Raw genomic sequence first — 24985 nt, 5'->3', positions numbered from 1 at the left:
GACCACAGTGAACCCCTTTGATCATGAAAATTAGGTCTCAAAGTCCCCTGTGTAAATTGAGCATTAGTGAGCATGTGCGACCACTGTTCTACATGACTGCTGGTTGCACATGCTCACTACTGCTCCATTCACATAGATGACTTTTGCTTCTTCCACCCTCGTTTTCAGGATTGGTAGGGGTCTTGCTTAATCAGAATGTTTTCACCTTCTCAGCGTTGGGAATAATCCTTTAAGTGTATGACAACCTTCAGACTCCCTTTATATTACATTTTGAATGCTGAAAATTATTTGTCTAATTTTGACATATTTTTCCCTTGTCTTTCAGCTTGTCACGCAGTGTAATGCAAAATACATTGAATGCTTCAGCGCCCAGAAAGACTGTAACAAAGAGAAGAACAGAAATTCGTCGGTTGTGCCATGTACGAATAGAGTGGTGATTGGTTCGGCTTTTAGTGTCATTTCTTTATATAGTAGACCTGAAGATTGTGGATGTAGGACTAAATGTTTTTCTTCTTTACCATTGAACAGTCACTAATTTGACCTACCATAAACCAATGACAGGGGTTTAGATGTCTAGGACCCCAGCTATAAACCATGGAAGGAACCGAATATCAAGTATTCAGTCTCCCTGCAGTGCCCCCGCAGGGAAAATAAAGTATTGCACAATTTACATTCAAATCAATTGACTGTTGATGTAATGCATGGATGTGCTGGGTCCTCCAGAAAAAGAGATGCTCTTTGTAGCCACCTTCTACCTAATAGATGAGATTCATGAACTAGACTATACCTTTAAATATAACACTGCTTCTACACATTGAAATGAAAGGGATTGTTTAATAAGCAACCTTTATTACCTATTCACACAATAGATGATAAATGATTGATCCTGACCCGGAGACTCCCAATAATCCTGAAAATGCGGGGGGCAGTAGTGGGCACGTGCAACCACCCCTCCTATAGACAGTGAATGTAGCAGAGGTCTTACATACTCATTATTGCACCATTTGCACAGGGGACTTCAAGCCCTAGTTTTCATGATCCTAGGGGTCATAGTGGTCGGACCCCCAACGATCATTTATCGCCCATGGAAATGATCCTAGGGGTCATAGTGGTCGGACCCCCAACGATCATTTATCGCCCATGGAAATATGCTGCTTGCCACTTTTCACTACCTTCATGATGAGATACGTTTCCCATATTGGGACTCACAATATTAAAGGCAACTTCAATATTGAAACCTTGATCAACTAATTTTCAAGGATAATAATGGAATTCCCACCCCACCCCTCTCAGAAACAGCACCACTCTTGTCCATGGGCTGTGTCTGGTATTGCAGTTATCTCAATTCAATGCTATTGTTTATCATACACAACCTATGGAGAAAAAAATGCTTTTTTTTTCTAATCATAGACAAACTTTTAAAATTATTTTTTTGGGTGGGGTGCAAGGTACTTTTTTTTTCTTATATTGATCATTCCCCTTTTAGAAAGTTCTCTTATAAAGGACTTCCAATGTCATCACTGGATATATTAAAAACACTGTAAAAATAACGTTTTTCTCTGTTCTGTGAAATCAAATATCTCTTTGCTTTTGGGTACAGTATATTGAGTTATGTATACCATGTTATTACAAAAGCCAGACAGAATTTCTGAAGGAACATTGAGATAAGCAAGACGCCGTGACTTGGGGGAAATTAAAGTTAGAGCTTGTTTTTTTTTTTTTTTTTTTTTTGCAACTTCTAAGGAGAATATTTACAGAATATTTTATCCGTTACCTATATATCGCCAAATACTCCATAGCGTAATACGAAGAATATATTTTGTAATGTCGCCCTCCTGTTCCCAGGGGGCTCACAATCTAATTTTCCAGTCTTGTACACATGCTCGGACCAATTTCTTAGGAGTCCAGTAATCCTACCAGTATAATACAGAAAATAAGACCTTATTGCAAGAGGCTATAGATATTGAACATAGCGCTACATTCAATACCTGCTTCAGTCCTGCTGTAATAGTTTTGTGCGGGGTTTATGAGTCTAACTGGTAATTTTTTCATTTTTCTGCAGCTGAACGTGCAAGAGTGGGCCTAGCACCATTGCCGGGAATGAAGGGGACGGATTATATAAACGCTTCTTATATCATGGTACGGAATTTATTTTTTAAATGATTGACTGGTAATAATTACAGATGAGCATATCTTCCGGAATTTGTTCGAACAGATTCACTTGAATTGACAAACAAATTCGATTTGTGCCCCAGTTGCCATAAAATTAGGTTTATTATAGTCTTTATAGACCACACTACTTGATAAATTATCGGGAGGGAGAGTTTTAAAAAAAAATAAATAAATAAATTTACATACTCACCTGTCCTTCACATGCCACTGCATCTGCTGCCTGGTCCTCCGCAAGGGTTTCCATTCTTACATTGTTGAAGGTCACGTCGGGGCGACGCTTGTCAATGACGTGCATCACCTCCCACATGATTTCTTGCTTGGTCCTGTGCCCCAGAAGAACCAAAGACCCACGTTGATGACCAGGACCAGGTAGATGCGAAGGTGGCTTAAGGAGGTAGTTCAGGGCCTCGTAGAGGCGAGTATGTCGTCTTATTTTTAACTTTTCCAAGCACTCTGAAAAGTCCAGGAAATTTTCAGCCAGCTGGCCTCTATTTTGCTGGATTCGTGCAAATTTAATCCTAACAATTTCAGATTCTTAATAATTTGACTAATTACGGATCAGTTCACGCTGTCTTGGTAGTATGACGGTGAAATTTCAAGGTGATGAGTGCAAGTGCTCGTTACTAGAGTTTGCCAAGGGTGCTCAGGAATGCACAGAGTATCGCAGGTGCTTGAGTGACATGTTCGAGTCTCCGCGGCCCCGTGTTTCGCAGCTGTTATGGAGCCACAATACATGCGGGGATTGCCTGACACAAACAGGCCACGGGAACTCGAACATGTCAATAGAGCACCCACGATACTCTATGCATACCCGAGCACCCTCGGAAAACTCGAGGAAAGAGCACTTTCACTCATCAATAGACAAAACCCTTTTGTTAGAAGGATCTCTTGTCTTACCATGAGTGGCATGAGATTACCAGCATTTAAAATAAAAAAAGATTTTTGTGATACTCTGGCAGGACATGTTTATGCTGTTTGTGCCTGTGTGCTACCACAATGGTTGTGATGTGAGTTGCAGCATGTTAAGAGAGGCTGGACTTTGGGCCTAAAGCCTAGGAGGTAGGCTGACGTGGCAGAGTTTGGGTGGGAATGAAGTGGGTTGGAATTGCAGAATATGTTCGTATGTGGGAGGGAGTGGGGTGCCAAGCCTGCAGAGAGGCCAGGGGAAGCAAAATGTAAGGTGGGACAATTGATAAAGTGGCAGACATTTTATGTAAGCCTTAGAGGAGTAATCTTCCTGTACATTGGTGGGGGAGGATTGAAGTTCTAGGTGGTTTGTTTAAGTAAAGACCTCTATCTGGTTAATGAAATGGGTTGGGTTTGACCAGCTTGGGGAGTTAAGTTAATTTTGTCACAGTAATGGATAGTGTGGGGGGGGGGGTCCTTGAAGTTGTTTTTTTGTGATGGATTGGATGGTTTGGGACCTCTAGGTGGACTCAGTTGGGTTGTGGTGGGTAGGAGAACTCTCGCGTTTAAGGCTAAAAGGAGCCCGTGGCTAGAGGTTTATGAATATGCCAGGTCAGTTAACAGGGGTTTCTTAGTTGGTTACATAGTTACATAGTTCGTAAAGCCGAATAAAGACTTGCGTCCATCAAGTTCGACCTGTTAGTTCTGTAATTGCTAAAGTTGATCCAGAGGAGGGCAAAAACCCCAAATGATTTAGCCAATCTTCACCTGAGGAAAAATTCCCTCCCGACTCTGAAACCAGCAGTCAGAATAAATCCCTGTATCAACCTACTATTTTATTCTATTTTTAAGTATATGCAGAAATCTGCCTGGTATCTAGAAAAGCATCCAGTCCCCGCTTGAACTGGTTTAGTGAATCCGACATTACCGTCTCCTCACTCAGTGAATTCCATATTCTCACTGCTCTTACCGTAAAGAACCCCTTCCTATGCTGGTGCTGAAACCTTTTCTCTTCCAGTCTTAGTGAATGCCCTCTTGTTACCGTAATATCCCTCCTTTTGAACAAATCCCGGGCAAGGTCTCTATACTGTCCCCTAACATATTTGTACACATTTATTATGTCCCCCCTCAACCTTCTCTTTTCCAGGCTGAATAGTCCTAGTTTTGCCAACCTCTCTGGGTATTGCAGTCCCTCCATTCCCCTTATTAATTTTGTTGCCCTCCTTTGTACCTTTTCAAGCTCATTTATATCCTTTCTATATATTGGGGCCCATAACTGAGCACAGTATTCCAAGTGTGGTCTGACCAGTGCTTTGTACAGTGGAAGAACAATGTTCTCATCCTTTGCAGCTATACCTCTTCTGATACATCCCATTACCCTGTTTGCCCTTACAGCAGCGGCCTGACTTTGGGCACTCCAATTTAGTTTGCTATCAATCAAGATGCCCAAGTCCTTCTCCATCTCTGAATTCCCCAATGATTTCCCATTCAGTGAGTACTGGTGACTTCCATTTTTCCTTCCCATATGTATGACCTTACATTTCTCCTCGTTAAACCTCATTTGCCATTTAATGCTCCACCTACCCAGCTTATCCAAATCCCTCTGTAGGTCTTCACTATCCTCTTTTGTATTAATTGTTTTACATAACTTTGTGTCATCTGCAAATATTGATATTTTACTATTTATCCCGTTGACTATGTCGTTAATAAAGATATTAAATAACATTGTGCCTAGTACAGACCCCTGTGGTACCCCACTAGTGACGCTTACCCAATCTGAGTATATTCCATTTATAACCACCCTCTGCCTTCTATCCTTTAGCCAGTTAGCTACCCACTTGCAGACATTTTCCCCCAGCCCCATCATTCTCATTTTGTATACCAACCTATTATGTGGCACGCTATCGAACGCTTTTGAGAAGTCGAGATACACGACATCCACTGGTTCCCCCTGATCTACTCGAGAGCTAACCTCCTCGTAGAAGTCAATCAGGTTTGTTTGGCAGGAGCGATTCCTCATGAATCCATTTTGGTTCGGGGTTAATAGATTATTAGCGTCAAGATGCTCCATGATTGCCTCATTAATAAAGCCTTCAAAAATTTTGCCCACAACGGACGTCAGACTCACCGGCCGATAGTTTCCGGTGTTACTTTTTGCTCCCTTTTTGAATATTGGCACTACATTCGCCTGTCGCCAATCAAGTGGTACAGACCCAGTCTCAACAGAGTCCTTAAATATAAGATATAACGGTCTGTCTATCACATTACTTAGTTCCCTTAGTACCCGTGGGTGTATGCCATCAGGTCCTGGTGATTTGTTTATTTTAATGTTACTGAGGCGTTTCTGTACCCCAGCTTGGGTTAGATTTGTCATACTTAGTGGAGGATTAAGTTTGTCACTTCTCATTTCGCCTGTTAGTTCTTTTTCCTTTGTGAAAGTTGACGAAAAAAATTTATTTAATAGATTAGCTTTATCCTCATCTTTCTCTATGATTTTGCCTTCCTCACTTTTTATCGGTCCAATATTATCCGATTTAATCCTTTTACTATTTATATACGTAAAGAACAGTTTGGGATTTGATCTACTTTCCCTAGCAATACGTCTCTCTGTTTCCTCCTTTGCTATTTTTATTTGTTTTTTACAGGTTCTCGTTTTTTCCTTGTAACACATTAGTGCCTCCTTGCTGTTTTCCTGTTTTAATCTCTTGAATGCCTCTTTTTTGCTATTTAACGCCCCTTTTACGTTCTTATTCAACCATATTGGTTTCCTCTTATTTCTGGCCCTTTTATTCCCATACGGTATATACCTCTCGCACTGAGTATTCAGAATTCTTTTGAAGGTTTCCCATTTACTATTCGTATTTCCTTGATTAAGAACTTTGTCCCAGTCTATAAGTTGAAGGTTTTCTTTCAGCTGATCAAACTTCGCCCTCCTAAAGTTTAATGTTTTAGTTGTTCCCTTATTGATAACCCTACTGAAGGGCATTTTGAAATTGATAATATTATGATCGCTATTACCTAGGTGCCCCCCTATCTGTACCTCAGTTATTCCATCAGGCCTATTAGTCAATATTAAGTCCAACACTGCCTTCCCTCTCGTTGGTTCCTGCACTAGTTGGGAGAGATAATTATCCTTGATATTTGTCAAGAACCTTTTTCCTTTCTGCGATCTACAGGTTTCTGTTTCCCAGTCAATATCCGGGTAGTTGAAGTCCCCCATTACAATCACCTCATTATGTTTTGCTACTTTGTCTATTTGTCCTAATAGCAGTTTCTCATTCTCCTCTGTTATATTGGGTGGCTTATAGCAGACCCCCAGTAATATTTTATTATTATTTTTTGCCCCCTCTATCTCTACCCACATGGACTCGACCCCCTCTTCTCCCTCTCCTATATCTTCCCTTAGTCTGGGCTTTAGACGTGACTTTACATATAAGCAGACTCCTCCGCCCTTCCCCTGTTTCCGATCCCTTCTAAATAAACTATAATCTGTTAAATTTACCGCCCAGTCGTAGCTATCGTCTAGCCAAGTCTCTGTTATACCTACGATGTCATACCTCTCCTCCGATATAAGCGCCCGCAGCTCATCCGCCTTATTGGTCAGGCTTCTTGCGTTGGTCAGCATGCAAGATAAAACTTTGGGGTTATTTAGCATCCTATTCTTCTCTAACGATCTAACTGTACTATCCCCACCCCCCTCTCCACCCTCATTATATTCACTTCTCCCCTTCCCCCTTGCTTGCCTCACATCCCACCTATTTCCTTGGTTTCCCCCCCCGTCTCTAGTTTAAAAACTCCTCCAACCTATTAGCCATCTTCTTCCCCAGCACCGCTGCACCCTCCCCATTGAGGTGCAGCCCGTCCCTACGGTAGAGCTTGTAGCCGACAGCGAAGTCGGCCCAGTTCTCCATGAACCCAAACCCTTCTGCCTTGCACCAACTCTTTAGCCACTTATTCACCTCCCTAACCTCCCGTTGGCGCTCCTGTGTGGCTCGCGGGATTGGTAGTATTTCTGAGAAAACTACCTTGGAGGTCCTTGCCCTAAGCTTCCTACCTAGATCCCTGAAATCATTTTTAAGGACCCTCCATCTACCACTCACTTTGTCATTGGTGCCAATGTGGACCATGACCGCTGGGTCTTCGCCAGCCCCACCCAGTAACCTGTCAACCCGATCCGCGATGTGCCGGACTCGAGCGCCAGGGAGGCAGCACACCGTTCGGCGATCCCGGTCTTTGTGACAGATTGCCCTGTCTGTCCCCCTAATAATAGTCACCCACTACCAGGACCTGTCTAGCCTGCCCTACACTTCCCCCCTCCCCCTCATTACTGGAGCATACACTCCCCCGGCGGTCAGAGGATCTGTCGTGCTCCAATAATGCCGGTTCTGAACCAGCCTTCCTATACTTCTTCCCTCTATCCCTTCTAACTGTTACCCAGCTCCCTGCCTGTTCAGCCTGCGCTTCCCCACTAAGCTCCACCCCCAGTGTTGACCCATTGAGTGTCTGCTCGGTGAGCAGCAAACTCCGTTCCATGTTGTCGATGCTCCTCAGTACCGCTATCTGAGCACTTAGATCCAGGATTTGGGCTTCCAAGTGCACGATATGCTCACATCTCTCGCAGCAGTATGGATCCCTGAGCGGTAGCTCAGGGAATGCATACATTGCGCAAGATGTACACTGCACGGCTCCGGCCAACATGGACGTCATTCTAAATATGGGGATACAGTCAGTATATATGTACAAGTACAAAACACAATTATTTATATATAGGTGTATGGACGGGGATCAATTAGGGATGTGCAAGTGTATCGATTAGATATCGGCGCGGGATCAGTTAAGTATGGACGGGGGATCAATTAAGTATCAATTAAGTATGGACGGGGGATCAGCTGAGTGGGTCAGGTGGATTAATTAAGTGTGGACGGTGTGTCAATTAACTATGGACTGGGATCAATAAGTATGGACTGGGGAAATAATTAATTGTGGACTAGGGATTCAATCAATTAATTATGGACAGGGGGTTTAATTAAATAGGATGGGGGGTAAAGCAAATAAATAGGTATGGACGGTGGGTCAATTAACTAAGGACTGGGGATCAATAAGTATCAATAATATCAATAAATATGGACTGGGGAAATAATTAATTGTGGTCTGGGGAATCAATCAATTAATTATGGACAGGGGTTAATTAAATATGGTGGGGGATAAGGCAAATAGATAGGGACTGGGGATGAGTAAAAGTGGACAAGGGGAATCTATTAAATAGGACAAGGGGGATCAATCAATTATGGGCTGGGGGGGTCAATCATTTAAATGTGGTCAGGGGGATCACTTTAATATGGACGGGGGGTGGTCGGGGATCAATTAAATGAGGACGGGGGGGTCAATTTAATGTGGTCAGAGGGATCGGTTAAATATGGACGGGGGTGTTCAGGGGAATCAATTTAAATATGGACGGGGGTGATCAATTAAATATGGACGGGGGTGTAATCAATTAAATATGGACTAGGGAATACAATACAATTACAATACAGATACAAATACAATACAGTACAGTACACACTTGGGTTCAGTAGGGCCGCTTATCGCGGCCTCCTGCCCCTCACTCACCTCCTCTAGGGATGCTGCACGCTATCACAGCGCGCTTGTCCCTCCGGTCGCCTCTTACCGGTCCTCCTGATCACCTCCTGGTCACCACCACCTGGCACCCTCCGCTGGCCGGCACTGCACGCTGCCACAGCGCTCTCTTGCGCTCGTCCCTCCGGTCGCCTCCTACTGGTCCTCCCGGTCCGCTCGGTCACCTCCGCCTGGCTCTCCTCCCTTCCCCTTGGTGAAGCAGCTAAAGGTAATACAACCTGAGCAGGTGAGTTTAAGGGGCTTTGAGAACCATCACCTTCCAGTTTAACAGGTATTTAAGTAGTTCATGACCGTTGTCAAAACTTTTGCTAGAAATCAGGTCCATAATGAAAAGGCTTCACATGTATCTTGTTGACAAGAACCCCAGTGAACACATTTAACCTATGTTGGAACCTGACATTGTTTAGCGCCACCACAGGAGAAATAAAGTATTACACATTTCCCATTTAAAACCATAGGCTGACTATGATTTGCACAGGCCTCCAGAGAGCCATGGTCTTTTTACGGCTGTACCAAAGGAGCATTTATTGGGGGGAAAGAGAAACGGACTCATTAACTTGGGATTTACTTGAAAAATGGACACATTTTGGGAATCACACCTTTTTGGAGCCAAATATCATCATAAATGTCTATAGCACTTGTTACTAATAAAATCACAATTATATTGTTTTAATAATTTGCTGTTCACTTCCAGGGCTACTTACGAAGCAATGAGTTCATCATCACCCAGCACCCCATGCCACATACGACTAAAGATTTCTGGAGGATGATATGGGATCATAATGCTCAGATCATCGTCATGTTACCGGACAGCCAGAGTCTGGTAAGGACACACTATCGGCATGCTGATCTATGTTTTGTATCATTTTCTGTTCACAAGTGACATTAATACAATTAACGTAAAAGGTGTTTCAGGCCAGTACTAGAAATAGTGGACCATGTAGTTCTCTGCGTGAACTATATTCTAAAATACTTATCAGGGCCTCTAAAGGGGTTAAATTGAGCTCTGGAAAGGAGGCTCCTTAAAAATCCGAAACTTTAATCAGATAAAAAAAATATACCATATAGGTGTTAGTCGGCAGCAGTAAACTACACGTTTCGGTGGGTACACCCTTAGTCATGGCCTTGTCCATGAGTCTCCATGCATTTTTAGAGGTCCATATTTCTGACAGCTATTTGATCTGTCTGAACTCTTTTTAATGGCTTAAACCTTTAAAGGAGTTGCAATTGATCGCTAAGGTGTGCTGTCACCTGCTAATTATTAGAGGTCTGAAGCAAGAACCCACAATGACTGTGAGAACCAAGGGAACAAGGCCCTTTTGACATTTTCTCTGCACAGTACTTTTCCTGTTCATATGCCTTGCCTCATTCAAGTGCATGGGGCAGTGTTTCAGTGCCTGAATGGCCATTACTAAGCTCAGATTAATACATACTTTTTTGCACTCAGTGGGAATATTATATGGTCCATTCTGACTCTATAGCTCAAGTTGTAAAATAATGAAAATTAGGCAAAAAAATGTTTGCTTTTTACACCACACTCCCCAAGTGTTGAAAAAGTTGGTTTGGTTTGCCGGTCGGGAGAGCAAAGTAGGATCGGCCTATAACTTTTAAAGAGTACCTGTCATCAGGTCAAAAGTGGCCTCTGTTTGCTCCTATGTTGCTTTTGCTGTTACCCTGAGAAATCAGTTGGTTTTTTTTCGATACACTATATGGTTCATGAGATATGGGCTTTATCGAGGGGACATTGCTCACAGGGCAGGTTAAAGACCCGCCCCAGAGGATCTGATGAGCCATGCCTCCTTTGTAAGGACCATAAAAACTTGCACTAAATAAAAAGTCCCATATCTCTGAGACCATATGTTGCATTTAAAAAAAAAATGGAATACTCGGGGGAACAGCAGGAATACATTAAGAGCCAACATTGGACACTTAATCTGTTGATAGGTTTATTAAAAAAAAAATTGGTTCAAATCTGGACCTGCTACAACCAATAATTGATTTCATTTTCTTATTTTAGGACAGCCCAAAATGCATCAGTACATTTGGTGCAATTTAATTCAATATTTTTTTTTTTTATATATGACTGGTGTATGAAATGCCAGCCCTAATTTACCTGCCCCATAATGTTTTATTTCATATTGTGATGGACATTGAATTTCACATTAATTTTCTGATCTCTTTCACGTAACCAGTCAGGACTTTGACATGACTGTATACAAATATTGCTGGAAACTTAATTATTCCGATCCTTTTGGCTCCTTATAATTATATTTCCTCGCCAGTTGTTGTATAGTAAGAATGGCTTCTATTTGAAGTGGCTGAGCAGAGACCATATATCGCTGTAATGATTAACCTCTGTGTACATAGTAGCTGTTCCCGCGTTGCCGAGAGGCAGTTGATGGGCAGGTTTTAAGGACGGACCGCATCCGCTTATTTATCTTTAATTGTTCCAAATGAGATTTCCTTTGTCCTCATCCAATGCAAATTTACTAATACGACAGGTAGACACAATTTACTACAGTAAATTACAGCAACATTAAGTTAGCGCTGCAATAAATAGACTCCCGGTAATTTATGTGGCAGAGGCTGTCATTATTAGGACAAGCTGGGAATTTGGCTGTCAGCTTGCAGAAAGCATTTAGAAAAAAAATAAATAAAAAACCATCAGTCTTCACACATCAGGCATCTTGAGAGTCAATAATTGTGTTACAATTGAAAATGATGCAGGTTATAAGAGCAGTGGGGGTGGCTGCAGTGCAGTTTATACTGGTCTTATCCACGCTGCGCAGCTTGTCTGTGTCCTGCCATTTATTAATGAAACCGAATCCAAGACAGAAGCTATCGGAGGACGCAGACTTTAGATATGGATTTGGTATAGTAGTTTTTCTATTATTCACCCTCCCCCTATGAAAGGGATGGTTTTTGGACAAAAAAAAGTCAAACACAAAGTGAGATTGTTTTTGTGCTACTTTGTTGTAGCGATTATTTTTGGTGACGTGTAGACCATGGTGAACTTATGAATTTGGCTGGCCGTAGTCTCTAAAGCTGGCCATACAAATGCTATTCCTTCATCACACCCCCATTCACATGCAGCGCTTTTTCAGCCAGCAGATATTCCTAATAAACTTGCCATAGCAAATGTCCTAATGGAGCCCTCCGTCTACACTCACCACCCCTCAAAATAAAATATTGGTGGAGTAGGCAGGGTCATATCTCCCAACTTTTAAAACCAGGGAAAGGGATGTGTATTACAACAGGAACACAATAATTATGCCAAAACTGAAGCTCACCCACTAGTTTACCCCTTTCATGGCTCTTACAGAGTATAATGCCCTATAACAGTCCCCCATACTGCATGTTACTCCTATTGTGAATCCCCCCACAATATGATGGCAGGCATGCATCATAAGGATGCAGATGCCGTTAAATTTGCGACAGATGGGGGAAGTTGGGGGGAGTGCCACTTGGCACCTGGCCCCATAGCAGCTGCGTGGTCTGCTGGTATGGGCGGTACAACCTGGCATGCACCCTTGCTTTGACTGAGCCATGTGTGTGATATCAATGAGGACTTCACTTCTAGGCTGTGGCTTATCTACAGGGAGAACTAAAGGTTTAGACCTAATGAAATCGATTGGACATTTCCAAATGTCATCAAGGGAATGTCCTTCACATTGAATGGTCGCCCAATCTTACCAAAATTGGGAAGTTTGGCAGACATTTAAATAATATGATGGTCACCTTACATAGCCGTTCTTAAACCCTCCTAGAAAGTTTAGCAAGAAGAGCTGCCATCACTTTGTTTTCGTCATTGTAGAACATTGTTGTATCTGCATGGTCGGACATTAATTACATGCCCTATGCCATTAATACCGGTCTTTTGGCAAACCCTTTAAAGGGAGTCTTTCAGCACAAAATGAGTGTTTAAACCAGGCACAGGCTCTCTATGCACCCTCAGTGTGGCCAAGCAGTTGAATGCACCTTTCCAACAACTTGTTTTCCATCTATCTCTGTTCTTCTCTGGTTCCTGTGAAGTCAGAGCTACCCATCAAGGAAGACTAGGGTGGAGATGGAAATCAAGTGGTTGGGAAGATGCCCTAAATTATTCAGCCATACCAATGATCCACGGAGGGCCTGTGTCCTCCCATTACAATGGACAAAAGTTTAAACATTAATATACTTATACTTAATATAGGAAGACTTCATTACCTCTTATGGCCAATTGGTAAAAATTCTATTTAGCCAATTTTTGACTGTACGGCATGTAGCTGCTATCAGTGCTTCAATAGCAGTCACCATACAATTGTCCTGATCATCAATGTGCGACTTTATCTGTGGGTGTATGTATCCCAACTTGACAGATTTCGTTTTGAAGAGTCTCTATGAAATCTAGGAGACTAAAGCCTCAACAGAACCCCCAATGCAGACCAATCCCACTAGAACTTTGCTAAATTCTGTTGAATTTGAGAGACAGCAACAAATGTTGAGATTGATGTTTTTCCCTGTGTGTACATGTCACAGGAATCATCTCTGTAACTTGGAGGCCAGTTACATGTGTGTGTTTATATACCCATGGTATGGTGAGCCAAGAGCCTAATGGATGTTGGCTCCTTCACCACAGCCCCAGGCTTCCAAGTTTCATGGATCATGGCAAGCAAGAGAGAAAAATCCAAATGAGGCTCGCTTTTTCTAGTAATTGTTTTTTAATGTCCAAAAACCACAGGGGGGTGAAGGAAATGGTCAATGATCATTGTATGTCTAACTATTTTACATTTCTGAATTTTAATTTAAGGTGTTTTACAGAATAAAAAAAACATGGCTGCTTTCTTCCAAAAATAAGATAGTCATGCCAGTCAACTGTTTGTGTGTGATGTTAGAAGTAGCGAAGCTCAACCTATGGACAGGTTGTCCAGTTCGTGGGACTGTCCAGGCAAAATTGAGATAGTTGGCAAGTATGCCAGCCATATCATATAATCTAAAGGCCGAGAACACTAGTCCTAAACACCGATCAGTTTGGAAGTTTCTTTCTCAGAATATCTCAGCTCAGACGGTCTAATCGGCAGAACATGACAATTTTCCAGATTCGGAGCTTTAATTTATCCATGCGGTCTCCTGTTGAGAGAAGCCTGAAAACATGCACATTTCAAGGTGTGTTATTTTATGACCAGAGGTGAACGCTTCTCGTTCCTCCACAGGAAGAAGGGAAAATCATTTTTCCTGGATAAAGAATTTAAGCACAATTTGAAAGCAATAAAATCTCATTTTACCACAGGCGGAAAAACCACAGAAAGCGAAATGTTATTTCTCTAGAACAAAGAAACTGAATGAGAGCGATGGACGTAGAACAATATGTAGAATCAGAGCGCTTTCCAATGCTACGATACATGTACTATTGACTTGATTACTGCTCTCTGACTGTAGAGGTGGGAACCGTGGGAGAAAAGTTATGGCCTCCTTGTTGGAGTAGGGTCTAGTCGCCTCACCCCAGCAGTTATGACGCTGTCCACTAAGAGATTGGGCCTCTCATTTTTTTGTGAACTTTCCTCAAGATTACTTTTCCTTCTTTTCTTTGATCGGCCAAGTTGAGTTTCAACAGGCCCATGGGTAACAAGTTCTGTGAGGAGGTTGGTAATAATTAATACAAATCTGCCACAAGAGAACCTACCTATTAGTGTCCTATGGGTGCGACTGAAAGACGGTAAAGGGATTTGAGGTAGTGAGCTGCTCGTAGGAAATGTACACATGAACTAATGATGGTGAGTTTAGAAAACCAAGTCCTACAAATATTGTACAAGGTGGGGCTTCCTGTAAAGTGAACACTTAACTCTAGCCATGTTTTTATTCTTTAATTTAAAAAAAAAGTTTGATTTAAGTCTATAAAAAAATTAAAAAAAATATTGGTCCCTGAATGGAAACCAATTTTGTTCTTGCTTTTGGGTTTTGTTTTGAGCAAGAACTAATGACATTTCCTGCACATCTAGGTGACGCGAGAACTTTGTTGTTTGTCCTTTGCTTTCTTGGTACTGTCTCAAAATGATCGGTATACACAAGTTTGTATGCCTTTAGCCTAAATTAGAGAAACTTTTATTTTTCATGTCACCAACTATGTAAAAAAAACAAAGCAACTGAAATCTTGCCGTTTTTACACCTTCTACTGAGACATATAATAGGTTCTGTAGAGATAACTTTTCAATAGTCCTTTCATCATCACAGACAGGATTACAATGAGTAAAACTTATATATATTATATAAGTGATGGTCACAGCTCACCTCCTACCCCCTCTCTGCACAATGACCTCTGCACGGATCGCAGAGCATGCCCACAAGACACTCCCTTAAAAATCAATATCTCCCTTCAGTTGTGTCCTATGGTCCATGTGGCTCCTGTAAATCATAATGCTGTTAGTTAAGATGGGTGGTCACTAATATGAACAGAAAAAAATAGTATTTTTCATTTTCTGTTTTTTAGCAAGTAAAGAAAATGATAATTTTGAGGACCCAATCCCTTTTAGAAATTTATGGTTAAAACAAGCACTTGGGCATTTAGCAGGTGTAAGCTGGAGATGCATAAAACGCAGAATATCAGAGAGACACTTTCCATGTGTAGGTCTATTTAACCGAAATTAAACCCTGCATAAAATGTTCTTAGTGCCCCACAGTGAGCATTACAAGCGTCTTCTAGTCATGAACTGCAATTAAGTGCGTGTAATAGGTGTTCAATGGAGTCTTGCTTAGAGTACGAGCAGATGACCTTTTAATAGGAATATGGGGAGACGACATTACCGACATTAATGTGAAATCACTTGGACGATTGTTCTAGATTAACTCAACTCAATAGCAATTCCTGCTCTTACGCCGACCGGCTCATTCCGTAAAGGAGGTAAAAATCTCTGATGTCGATTAAATACTCTCAGGGTGTGAAATTCAGAAAGCCCCCATCCTGAGCACCAGGGATCAGATCTCTACTGTAGGTTTATGGTTAATCCTTGAAGAACAAATTAACCCCGTTTTCACAAAAAAAAGGTTTATTTGTGGTACAGAATACATACTTTCTCTAAATGTTTGCATTCCATAATAAGAGAAAGCAGCTGCGGTAATCATTGTATAAAGTGGTAATAAACAGAAAAGAACGAGAAGTAGTAAACTTATATAGTGAGTATAGAATCGTCTAGTTTCACCTTCAGCCATTTCCACCATCTTGGCTAAGTTTGAACAGGTAATTCCTGCACTTACACCTTTAAGGATCTGTTAAAAATATTAACTCATTTCAAAAAGTCAGAGACTTGTCAAAAATGTTGATTTCTTGGGCTGAGACCCACCCATTAAAATGGAAGAGAAGGTCTCCTCCAACACTAAAGATGGTCTCAAAAGTTTGCTTTGCTGAGAACTACTACTTTGTCATCTGTCTCGACCTCCCGGTCCAACACTGTAATCGAGGAGGAGCTCCACTGTTGGCTGAAGACTGACTCCATAGACTTTCCTGAGAGCTGGTCTTCTGTATCAGATGAGAGCAGCTTGACCTGAGCTCTTCTTCCGTGTCAGATAAGAGCAGTGTTGACCTGAGCTCTCCTCCTTGAATTTAGCAATCAGTGAGGACCTTCACCAATCAAAACTTTTGACATTCTTTTAAATGACAGATTCTTTTAAATTTCACCTTTCAAAACGTGCTTAATTCGAAACACATCATCCATGTTCAAGCTGGTACATTTATTCTGGAGTTTACCTCTCATCATGCATTCTTGGTTTTCCAATGTTTGTCCTGTGCACATTTGGGATTCTTCTATATATTGTTGATGTAGGCATGTTGCGCTTTTGGGTGAGCTAGCCCTCTTTGTGGCTTACTTTTAAAGAGCACTTTTAGCATGTATGTATCTACCTTTAATAAGGGCAGTTCTCCATCACTGCGTTCCCTCTGCAGGTACATGTTCTTGAATCTTGGTTTATAGTTGAATTTGGCACAATACATCATGATCTTGAATTTTCATTCGCTGGAGGTTCTACCGATCACTAGGACGGGAGTCCCAAGCTTTTTGTTTTTGTTTGAAATGCAGTTGAGTGCTGTACTCTCCGTCAATCCCATAAGTAGATCTTGTGAGCAACCTTAACACACCATTCATTGGCACATAAGAATCAGGGATAGGGACCCTTGTTCTGATCGGGAGGGACCACCCCCATATATCAGACATTTATCACCTATCCTATAAATAGGATTTGTAGAGAAAAAAAAATTCACACAGGAATGTAGGTAAACAGTCAAGATTACGGCTGTGGACACATGCAGCCCCTCGCCACTGTTAAATGGCAACTTCAACTGGGCTACATCTGCATCTAAAGTTACCCTAGCAGTTTATAGTATCCAAGAGGGTGGTAACAAGAGAACATGCACGTTAGGGTTATCTTCTAGAAGTAATGCAGCATAAAGCAAAGTATGAACAAGAGAGGTTCCTATTTGTGTGACGTCATATTGGCATTTTGTATAAAAAAAAAATTCTGAACTCCTCATAAACCTAAAAAATAGCCCCCCCTTAACTGTTAAGGTTTATTCATACCCTTTACACATAGCTGTAAACTTTCCTCAAGTATCACCCTTCCCTAATTGCTGGAGACCTCATATTTGGTACTTTCACATTTCCAATAGATAGACTATAAGGGCGCACACAGCAAAAAAGCCTACCCTCTCATAAGAAAGGGTATTATTTAGTGCAATGAATGATATTATTTTAGTCTAGGAACCTCCAAAAATTAGAAAAAAAAAAGTAAATATGATATTAACGGGAACAATGTTTTCTGGATCTAAAGGGCTGCAACCACCTTCTTTGTCACTTAATTGTAGCACCATTGCCCAGGATACGGGGAGAAATTAACCTTCTACATCGCTCACCATGGTGATCAGCTCTCAGAGGGTCGATGAGTGGGTATAGACCAACCGTGGAGCCTGCTAACCCAGCCTTTCTGCCTTTGACAGATTGGTGGGTATGGACCAACCTCAGTGCTTACTTCTAACTCAGTCCATCAGACTGGTCCATCAGACTGGTCCATCAGACTGGTCCATCAGACTGGTGGGCGCTGAGTACAAGTGAGTGATTTACAGGAAGCTGTACAGAGCTGTAAGGAGCGGATTGATAGGATTCTAATTAACTTACACAAAAGGTAGTGGCCACCATTTAGGAAACATGATGACATGTTCCCTTTGACAATTCTTGGGTTACGTGATTTTGAGGGGGGGGGGGGGGGATCTACATTGTTTCTCTTTTTTTTTCTCCGTTTGTGAAGATGTTTTTGCTCCTTACATCCTCTGTGTGATGTGTTAACTCCATCTTGTGTTTCTTAAATGTATTTAATGAACACTAAATTGCTTGGAAATAGAACATCTGTCAGATGTATTTTTTAATGTCATCGGTCAAGGAATGTGATCTTGTTTTCCACGCGTAATGAATAATTCAGCTTGTTTCGAATACTCAGAAGCTAATTTGGAAGGGGGGTGGGAGTAGTTGTCTTAACCAGCAAATAAGTTTTTCCTTTTTGGAGGAGAAAAGGGCAAAACTTCTAATTACAGACAATGTAACGTTTTACATGCAAAGCGTCTGAAACATTGCACTCTCCAGACGGAACGTTGGTGGGAATGGAAACATTGCTTTACATCTGGTAGCCTTAGTGCAAACCGGGCCACTTTATTTATTCATTGTCATATCTATATAATTTTCTTCTCAGACCGAGGACGAGTTTGTTTATTGGCCGAGTCGTGAAGAATCTATGAACTGTGAGGCCTTTACTGTGACCCTGATCAGCAAAGATCGGCTCTGTCTTTCTAACGAGGAGCAAATTATCATCCACGACTTTATCCTTGAAGCTACACAGGTAATCGGACCAAAAGTTTAATTATTTTGTTCCCACTACTAAGGAAGTAACCTTGAAAATGGAATCTCAGAATGATCATCAGTCTCTATCTTCACGCACTTGCTTAGTTTGCAGATCTAGGCGATAAATACAGTGGCATGTAAAAGTTTGGGCACCCCTGGTCAAAATCACTGTTATTGTGAACAGTTAAGCAAGTTGAAGATGAAATGATCTCTAAAAGGCATATTGTTAAAGATGACATATTTCAGTTGTATTTTAGGCAAATAAATATATATATTGTCTTTTTTTTTCATTTTAAAAAATTACAATAAGGGAAATGGGCCTAGGCAAAACTTTGGGCACCCTTGGAGATTTGTGTGCTTTGATAATTTTGACCAAGGTTTCTGACCTTAATTAGCCTGTTAGGGTTATGGCTTTTATTCACTACCATCGTTAGGAAATGCCAGGTGATGAAAAATTCCCAGCTTTATAAAAACCAAGCCTCCTCTAACTTTATGCCAAAAAGACAGTAGCCATGGGTTATTCTAAGCAGCTGCCTAGCACTCTGAAAATGAAAATGGTGGAGGCCCATAAAGCAGGAGAAGGCTAAAAGAAGATAGCAAAGTGTTTTCAAGTTGCCCTTTCCTCAGTTTGAAATGTAATTAAGAAATGGCAGTTAACAGGAACAGTGAAGGTCAAGATAAGGTCTGGAAGACCAAGCAAAATTTCAGTGAGAGCTGTTCGTACGATTGCTAGAGAGGCAAATCAGAACCCCCACTTAACCTCAAAAGACCTACAGAAAGATTTAGCAGACTCTAGCTTTGTGGTTCATTGTTCTACTGTTCAGAGACACCTACACAAATATCACCTTCATGGAAGAGTCATCAGAAGAAAACCTCTACTGCAGCCTCACCATAAAATTCAGCATCAGAAGTATGCAAAAGAACATCTAAACAAGCCTGATACATTTTGGAAACAAGTTCTGTCAACCGAAAAGGTTAAAATAGAAGTCTCTGGCCGCAATGATCAAAGGTATGTGTGGAGAAAAAGGCCACCAAATTTCAGGAAAATAACATCTCGCCAACTATTAAGAATGGGGGTGGATCAATCATGCTTTGGGGTTGTGTTGCAGCCGATGGTACAGGGGACATTTCACAGGTAGAGGGAACAATGGATTCAATGAAATTTCAACAAATTCAAGATGCAAACATAGCACCATCTGTAAAAAAGCTGAAGTTGAAAAGAGGATGGCTTCTACAAATGGTTAATGATCCTAAACAAACATCAAAATCCACAATAGGCTACCTCAAAAGGTGCAAGCTGAAGGTTTTACCATGGCCCTCACAGTCCCCTCTTCTGAACATCAATGAAAATCTGTGGCTAGACCTCAAAATAGCAGTGCATGCAAGATGACCAAGGAATCTCACAGAACTGGAAGGATTTTCCAAGGAAGAATGGATGAAAATCCCTCAAACAAGAATTGAAAGACTCTTGTCTTGCTACAAAAAGCTTTTACAAGCTGTGATACTTTCAAAAGGGGGAGCTACTAGGTACTAACCATGCAGGATGCCCAAACTTTTGCATTGGTCCATTTTCCTTTTTCGTCATTTTTAAAATGTAAAAAATTAAAAAATATATATTTTTTGCCTAAAATACAAAGGAAATCTGTTATCTTTAAGTTCAGGCCTTTTATAGATCATTTCATCTTCAACTTGCTTAACTGTTCACAATAACACTAACTTTGACCAGGGGTGCCCAAACTTTTACATGCCACTGTATCTATAGTAGGCTACCCATAATCTTTTATGGACCCGTACTGGACCAACTTTTTAAGGGAACCCTAAGGGCTCCCATATTATTGGTATATAGAAGTATGTAAGTTAGCTTTGTACTCAGTGTTTTTGGTGCCTTTTCTTCTTGCAGGATGATTATGTTTTGGAGGTTCGTCACTTTCAATGTCCAAAATGGCCAAACCCAGATGCCCCAATTAGCAGCGCTTTTGAACTTATCAATGTGATAAAAGAAGAAGCTCTAACACGTGATGGGCCTACCATTGTGCATGATGAGTAAGTATCTACCAGGCTGCTGGCACTTGGTTCTAATGTGCTGTGAGATTTTTTAATGGTACAAATATAGGAAAAGCAAATCTTATATTCTTTTTAACTTTGGCATATCCGAATTATCATCCATGTGTGGTTGTTGGGGCTCTAACATCTGGTTGGAGAACAAAGTTCTCTTTGCTAATTTTGGTTTTATCCAAAGGCAGCCACATTCATAAGACTAGCGTCAGCCAATTTTATTGGGGCTGGTTCTCATAATTATGCCTTGTTCACACATTCAGTATTTGGTCAGTATTTTGCATCAGTAGTGGAACATTTAGAGGAAAAGTATAATAGAAATACATGAACCACTCATGTAGTTTACATCCACTCCTGGTTTTGGCTTTTGGCTTACAAATACTGATGTAAAATACTGACCAAATTGTGAACGTGGCCTTAGTGTGGGCACCAGCAGTTGGAAGGAAACACAATACCAAGTGTCATGTTTTTGATTAATTGGAAGTTAGAGTGTAAAGACAAAAAAAGGACCAGGTTATAGTTGTTGTGTTACTGGATATAGAGGGACATGGGCATGATCACACTTAATCTGCGGTATACATTTGGCATATCTACTGGAAAAGCTTCCAGCAGCCTAATGTTTCAATGATGTATTCTTGGCGTCTGTATCTTTAATGTATGAAATGGCATAGTCTGTTGCACCATTCAATTCAGAGATGTCCAATTAAAAAAAAAATCACATAAGGTGCTGGCTCACATTTTTTACAACGGGAATGCTATTGGCGACATGTATACTTATACAGGCCATATGTTCAAAAACATGCCTCCATTGGAAAGCTCAAACCAAGGGCATACATGCTGCCCATGTAGCTGCTATGGCATTTTACATAGAAAAGGTCCAACCCTGGTTAATCTTACCCCCTTTTCTACTAGGTGAGGATAATATATGCAGGGCTCATCTATGGAGAAACCATATAGCTCGCAAGTAAGGAGGTGGGAAATAAAAACGAATCCCCGCCATCTTGGGTGGCAAAACCATAATTTTAATTTTTGCTATTGCTCACCTTTTCTTCTATTTATAGCATTAGTGTAAACCTAGTGTTGAAAGGACCTGTCACCAGGTCAAAATTGTCCAATTTTTGTTCTTATTTTACTCCCCAGAGTATTCAGTTTTCTTGTAAATCCACCATATGGTTCCAGAATCGTGGGGCTTTTAATTCATTGCTTATTTTTGTGGTCTTCACCATGGGACGAGGTTCACAGGATCCTCTGGGGCGTGTCTTTAGGTTGTTCTGCACCATTACCCTGTGAGCAAGGCCTGCTTGGTAAAGACCATAAAAATTAGCACTAAATATAAAGGCCCATATGTCGAACCATATGCTAGATTTTAGAAAAGCAAAAAATGTCATATTCAGGGAAGGAGTGTAAATAAAATAACAGAAAAAAACTGGCTACTTTTCAGCTGGTGACAGGTTCCCTTTGAAGGGGTTATTTCGTGTTTTTACTAAATGGACAGTGAAAACCATCCTTATCATACTATATTTTTTTTCTAACCAGCGAAATCCACCCCTTACCAACACTGTAGCTTCACTGGAAGTGATAACGTCTTTATCACCAATCACTTGACCGTGAAAGCCATTAAGTTACTGGTAGTCAGGACATCGTTACTTCTGGTCCAACAGAGACTGTAGACCGTTAAAGAGTTAGTAACGGGCTGGTACAACTTCTTTTTTCCATTCATTAGTATTGCTTCCCTTTGTTAATTAAAAAAAACGCAAAGATATATAATATTGATGCCAGATAGAAAAATAAGGTAATTAGGAACAATTTCCCGTATCTGAAATGAATATTATACTTTAATTAAAATGAAATAAACTTGTGTCTTAATGTTAATCAAGAACTTACAAATGTTTAAAAAAAATAAATAAAAAAAAAAGTTCTTGGGATAATTAAAAATTGTGTAACTTTTCAGCAAATGGCCTTCACTTCATATTTATCATAGGCACAAGACAGTTACAGCTTATGATGCGCATTAACCACAGTCCGTTTTTTTTTTTTTAATTATCACTAAAGGAAATGTAGCTGAAAATTAGTGGTTTTTTTTTTTTTTTTTTGCCTCTCTGCCTTTCGAAGTAAAAATTGCTATAAATTTACAATTTAAAAACCCGGGAATAATTGCCTCCACAAATTACTTTTTAGAAATATGAATCCAGAAATGCCAAGAAGCCGCTGTATTAATTTGATGATTTGTGCCTTAATTTGTTTGTAGTTTGAGGTTATCAGATTCTTCTTAAAAATAAAAAATAAAAATAAAAATTTGCAAGTCATTAACTTTTCACCATATGTTGCCAGATTGCAGGCATCCCAGGCTTTAAAATTATTTGCGCCATTTCCATGCAAATGTCATGTTTTTAACTTGGAAAAATGCAAAACTAATACAGTCTGCTAGGGAATGAGCTGGAACGATTCTTTTTCTAAAGCGAAGGCTATAAAGTAATTAACTAAACTTTTTCCAGCTAAAAATTTTGTACACCTTTTCTTATTTTATATTATTTAAAGGGAATCTATCACAGTTTTCTTTTCTATGTTATCTCAAGCACCATGATGTAGGGGCAGAGACCTTGATTCCAGGGATGTTTCACTTATGATTATTATTATTTCTATAGCGCTATTGATTCCATGGTTATCACTTCAGGACTACATGCCTTGTGCCTCCTAGTCTACTTCTCTGTGTAACTCCACCCCACCACTGATTGGCAGCTTTCTGTTAGTGATGTGGGCGGGGTTGTATAGGACTCCGCATTTTAGCTCTGCGGCAGAGAAAACAGCGGTTGTATTACAATGACAGCGTGCAGACCAGCAAGTGACACGTTGCTGGAATCAGGGTTTCAGCCCCTACATCATGCTGCTTTCAGACTACACTTCAAAAATCTGGTGACAGATTCCCTTTACTTGGAAATAAAGCAAAATGTATTGATGGTAAAGTGGACTTGACACATAATTCTGGCTTGAATGAATATATAGCAGTTAAAGGGGTTGCTCAGGTTTGCACTCTATCTGACTGCAGACTTGTGAATCTGCAGAGCGCACATATGCGTACTTCAGTTAAGACCATAGTCCTCTAAATCCCTCCATTTATGTCAGCCAAACCCGCCAATTTCTATGGGAGAGGATGACCATTTAAAAGGCTCCTCTCATCTTCATTTTTTAGGAGCGCATTGCTCCCTAGCCATCCCAATTTCCTGGATGCGAGGGGTGGGCACTTATGATTGATTGATAGTTCAGGCCAGCTGCATCATCATGCTGCATCATCATGCTGCTGGTCTGAATGTGTGCACTCTCATATCGGGGATTCCAGTAGCTGTTCTATAGAAATAAGTTGGGCCGAGAGGTGGCCAGGGACCTGGAGTCTGTACATATGTACACCACAAAGGTTCCGGCAAGCCCCAGGAAATGTTGCAACCACTACCATGTTGTTAAAGGGACCAGCTACCACTGCTGTCTTGTAACGGTGGCTAGTTCCTTTATCAACTAGCTGTATAAAAAATACTTCCCGAGGAGGCTGACTCGAAACGCGCGTTGGGGCTAATTTCTGACTCGCGAGGCACATTTGACATCATATGGGTGAGCATTTGGACTTTGCCCTTTACTTTAATGTCTGACTTTACTGCAAGGTCTGCTTTATGTGTGCTATCAGTCTGTCATTTGTTCAGAGATTTATTTTCTGCTATAACATGCGAGTTTGGGGGATAACCCTTTTTAGTATGTTCCTTCTCACATGGAACTTTTTCTTTCCCTGACCGTATCATCTGACATCTATCCATCTCGGATGAGGCATATCTATGACAGTATCATTCATTGTTACTATACATGTTTGATAAATCTGTATTATGTAGTTATGCTGCTCATAACCCGTATGCTACTTTTTGCCTGTGCTGTCACACTTTTGTGTCCTTACCTATAAAACTGCCATTTACCTTTTATATCTTGTTGCTTAAAATCTTTTTTAATATACCTTAATAACATTTATACCTTTTTATATGAACTAGATTTCATTATACTTATTTTATTTTTTTAATATTGGGGAATATCCGATCCGGTTTTCATTTTTGTTTCATAGTATATTGGGAGTTTTCTTTCTTAAAGAAAACAAAGCAGGTTTTACACTGCCTACACCTATTAAGCATTAGCCTTTTAATGCGTATGGGTGCTTCCAAAATGGGCATGTTGAATTACAACTCAATCTTTTGGTGAAGTGTCTAGCAGAGGGCTACTTTTCTCTCCCCATTGAAAACACATGAATGCTCAATTTTGCCGAGCATGCATTTGGGTAGAGGGTGAGGCTTAAAGGATAGTTGCCAGCCAGACAAGTGTTTGGC

At 40.7% G+C, this 24985-nt stretch overlaps 1 protein-coding gene across 1 annotated transcript in view; it reads left to right on the top strand.

Annotated features, from left to right (window-relative positions):
• Window positions 1–325: 325 nt before the first annotated feature.
• Window positions 326–24985, top strand: part of LOC141250628 (receptor-type tyrosine-protein phosphatase gamma-like) — a gene marked incomplete at its 5' end in the record, with an annotated part of 41115 nt that continues 16455 nt past the window's right edge. Inside the window, 5 exons of the mRNA XM_073670049.1 lie at window positions 326–419; window positions 2063–2139; window positions 9410–9538; window positions 18424–18570; window positions 20473–20615. Coding sequence (XP_073526150.1) covers window positions 326–419; window positions 2063–2139; window positions 9410–9538; window positions 18424–18570; window positions 20473–20615 — 590 coding nt within the window. The remainder of the gene's footprint in view (window positions 420–2062; window positions 2140–9409; window positions 9539–18423; window positions 18571–20472; window positions 20616–24985) is intronic.

Source organism: Phyllobates terribilis, unplaced genomic scaffold (genome assembly GCF_046119375.1).
Source record: "Phyllobates terribilis strain yellow unplaced genomic scaffold, ASM4611937v1 Scaffold_6010__1_contigs__length_47488, whole genome shotgun sequence".
NCBI lineage: Eukaryota > Metazoa > Chordata > Amphibia > Anura > Dendrobatidae > Phyllobates > Phyllobates terribilis.
The sequence above is the reverse complement of the archived record's forward strand: the minus strand, read 5'-3'. Positions and strand labels throughout refer to the sequence as shown.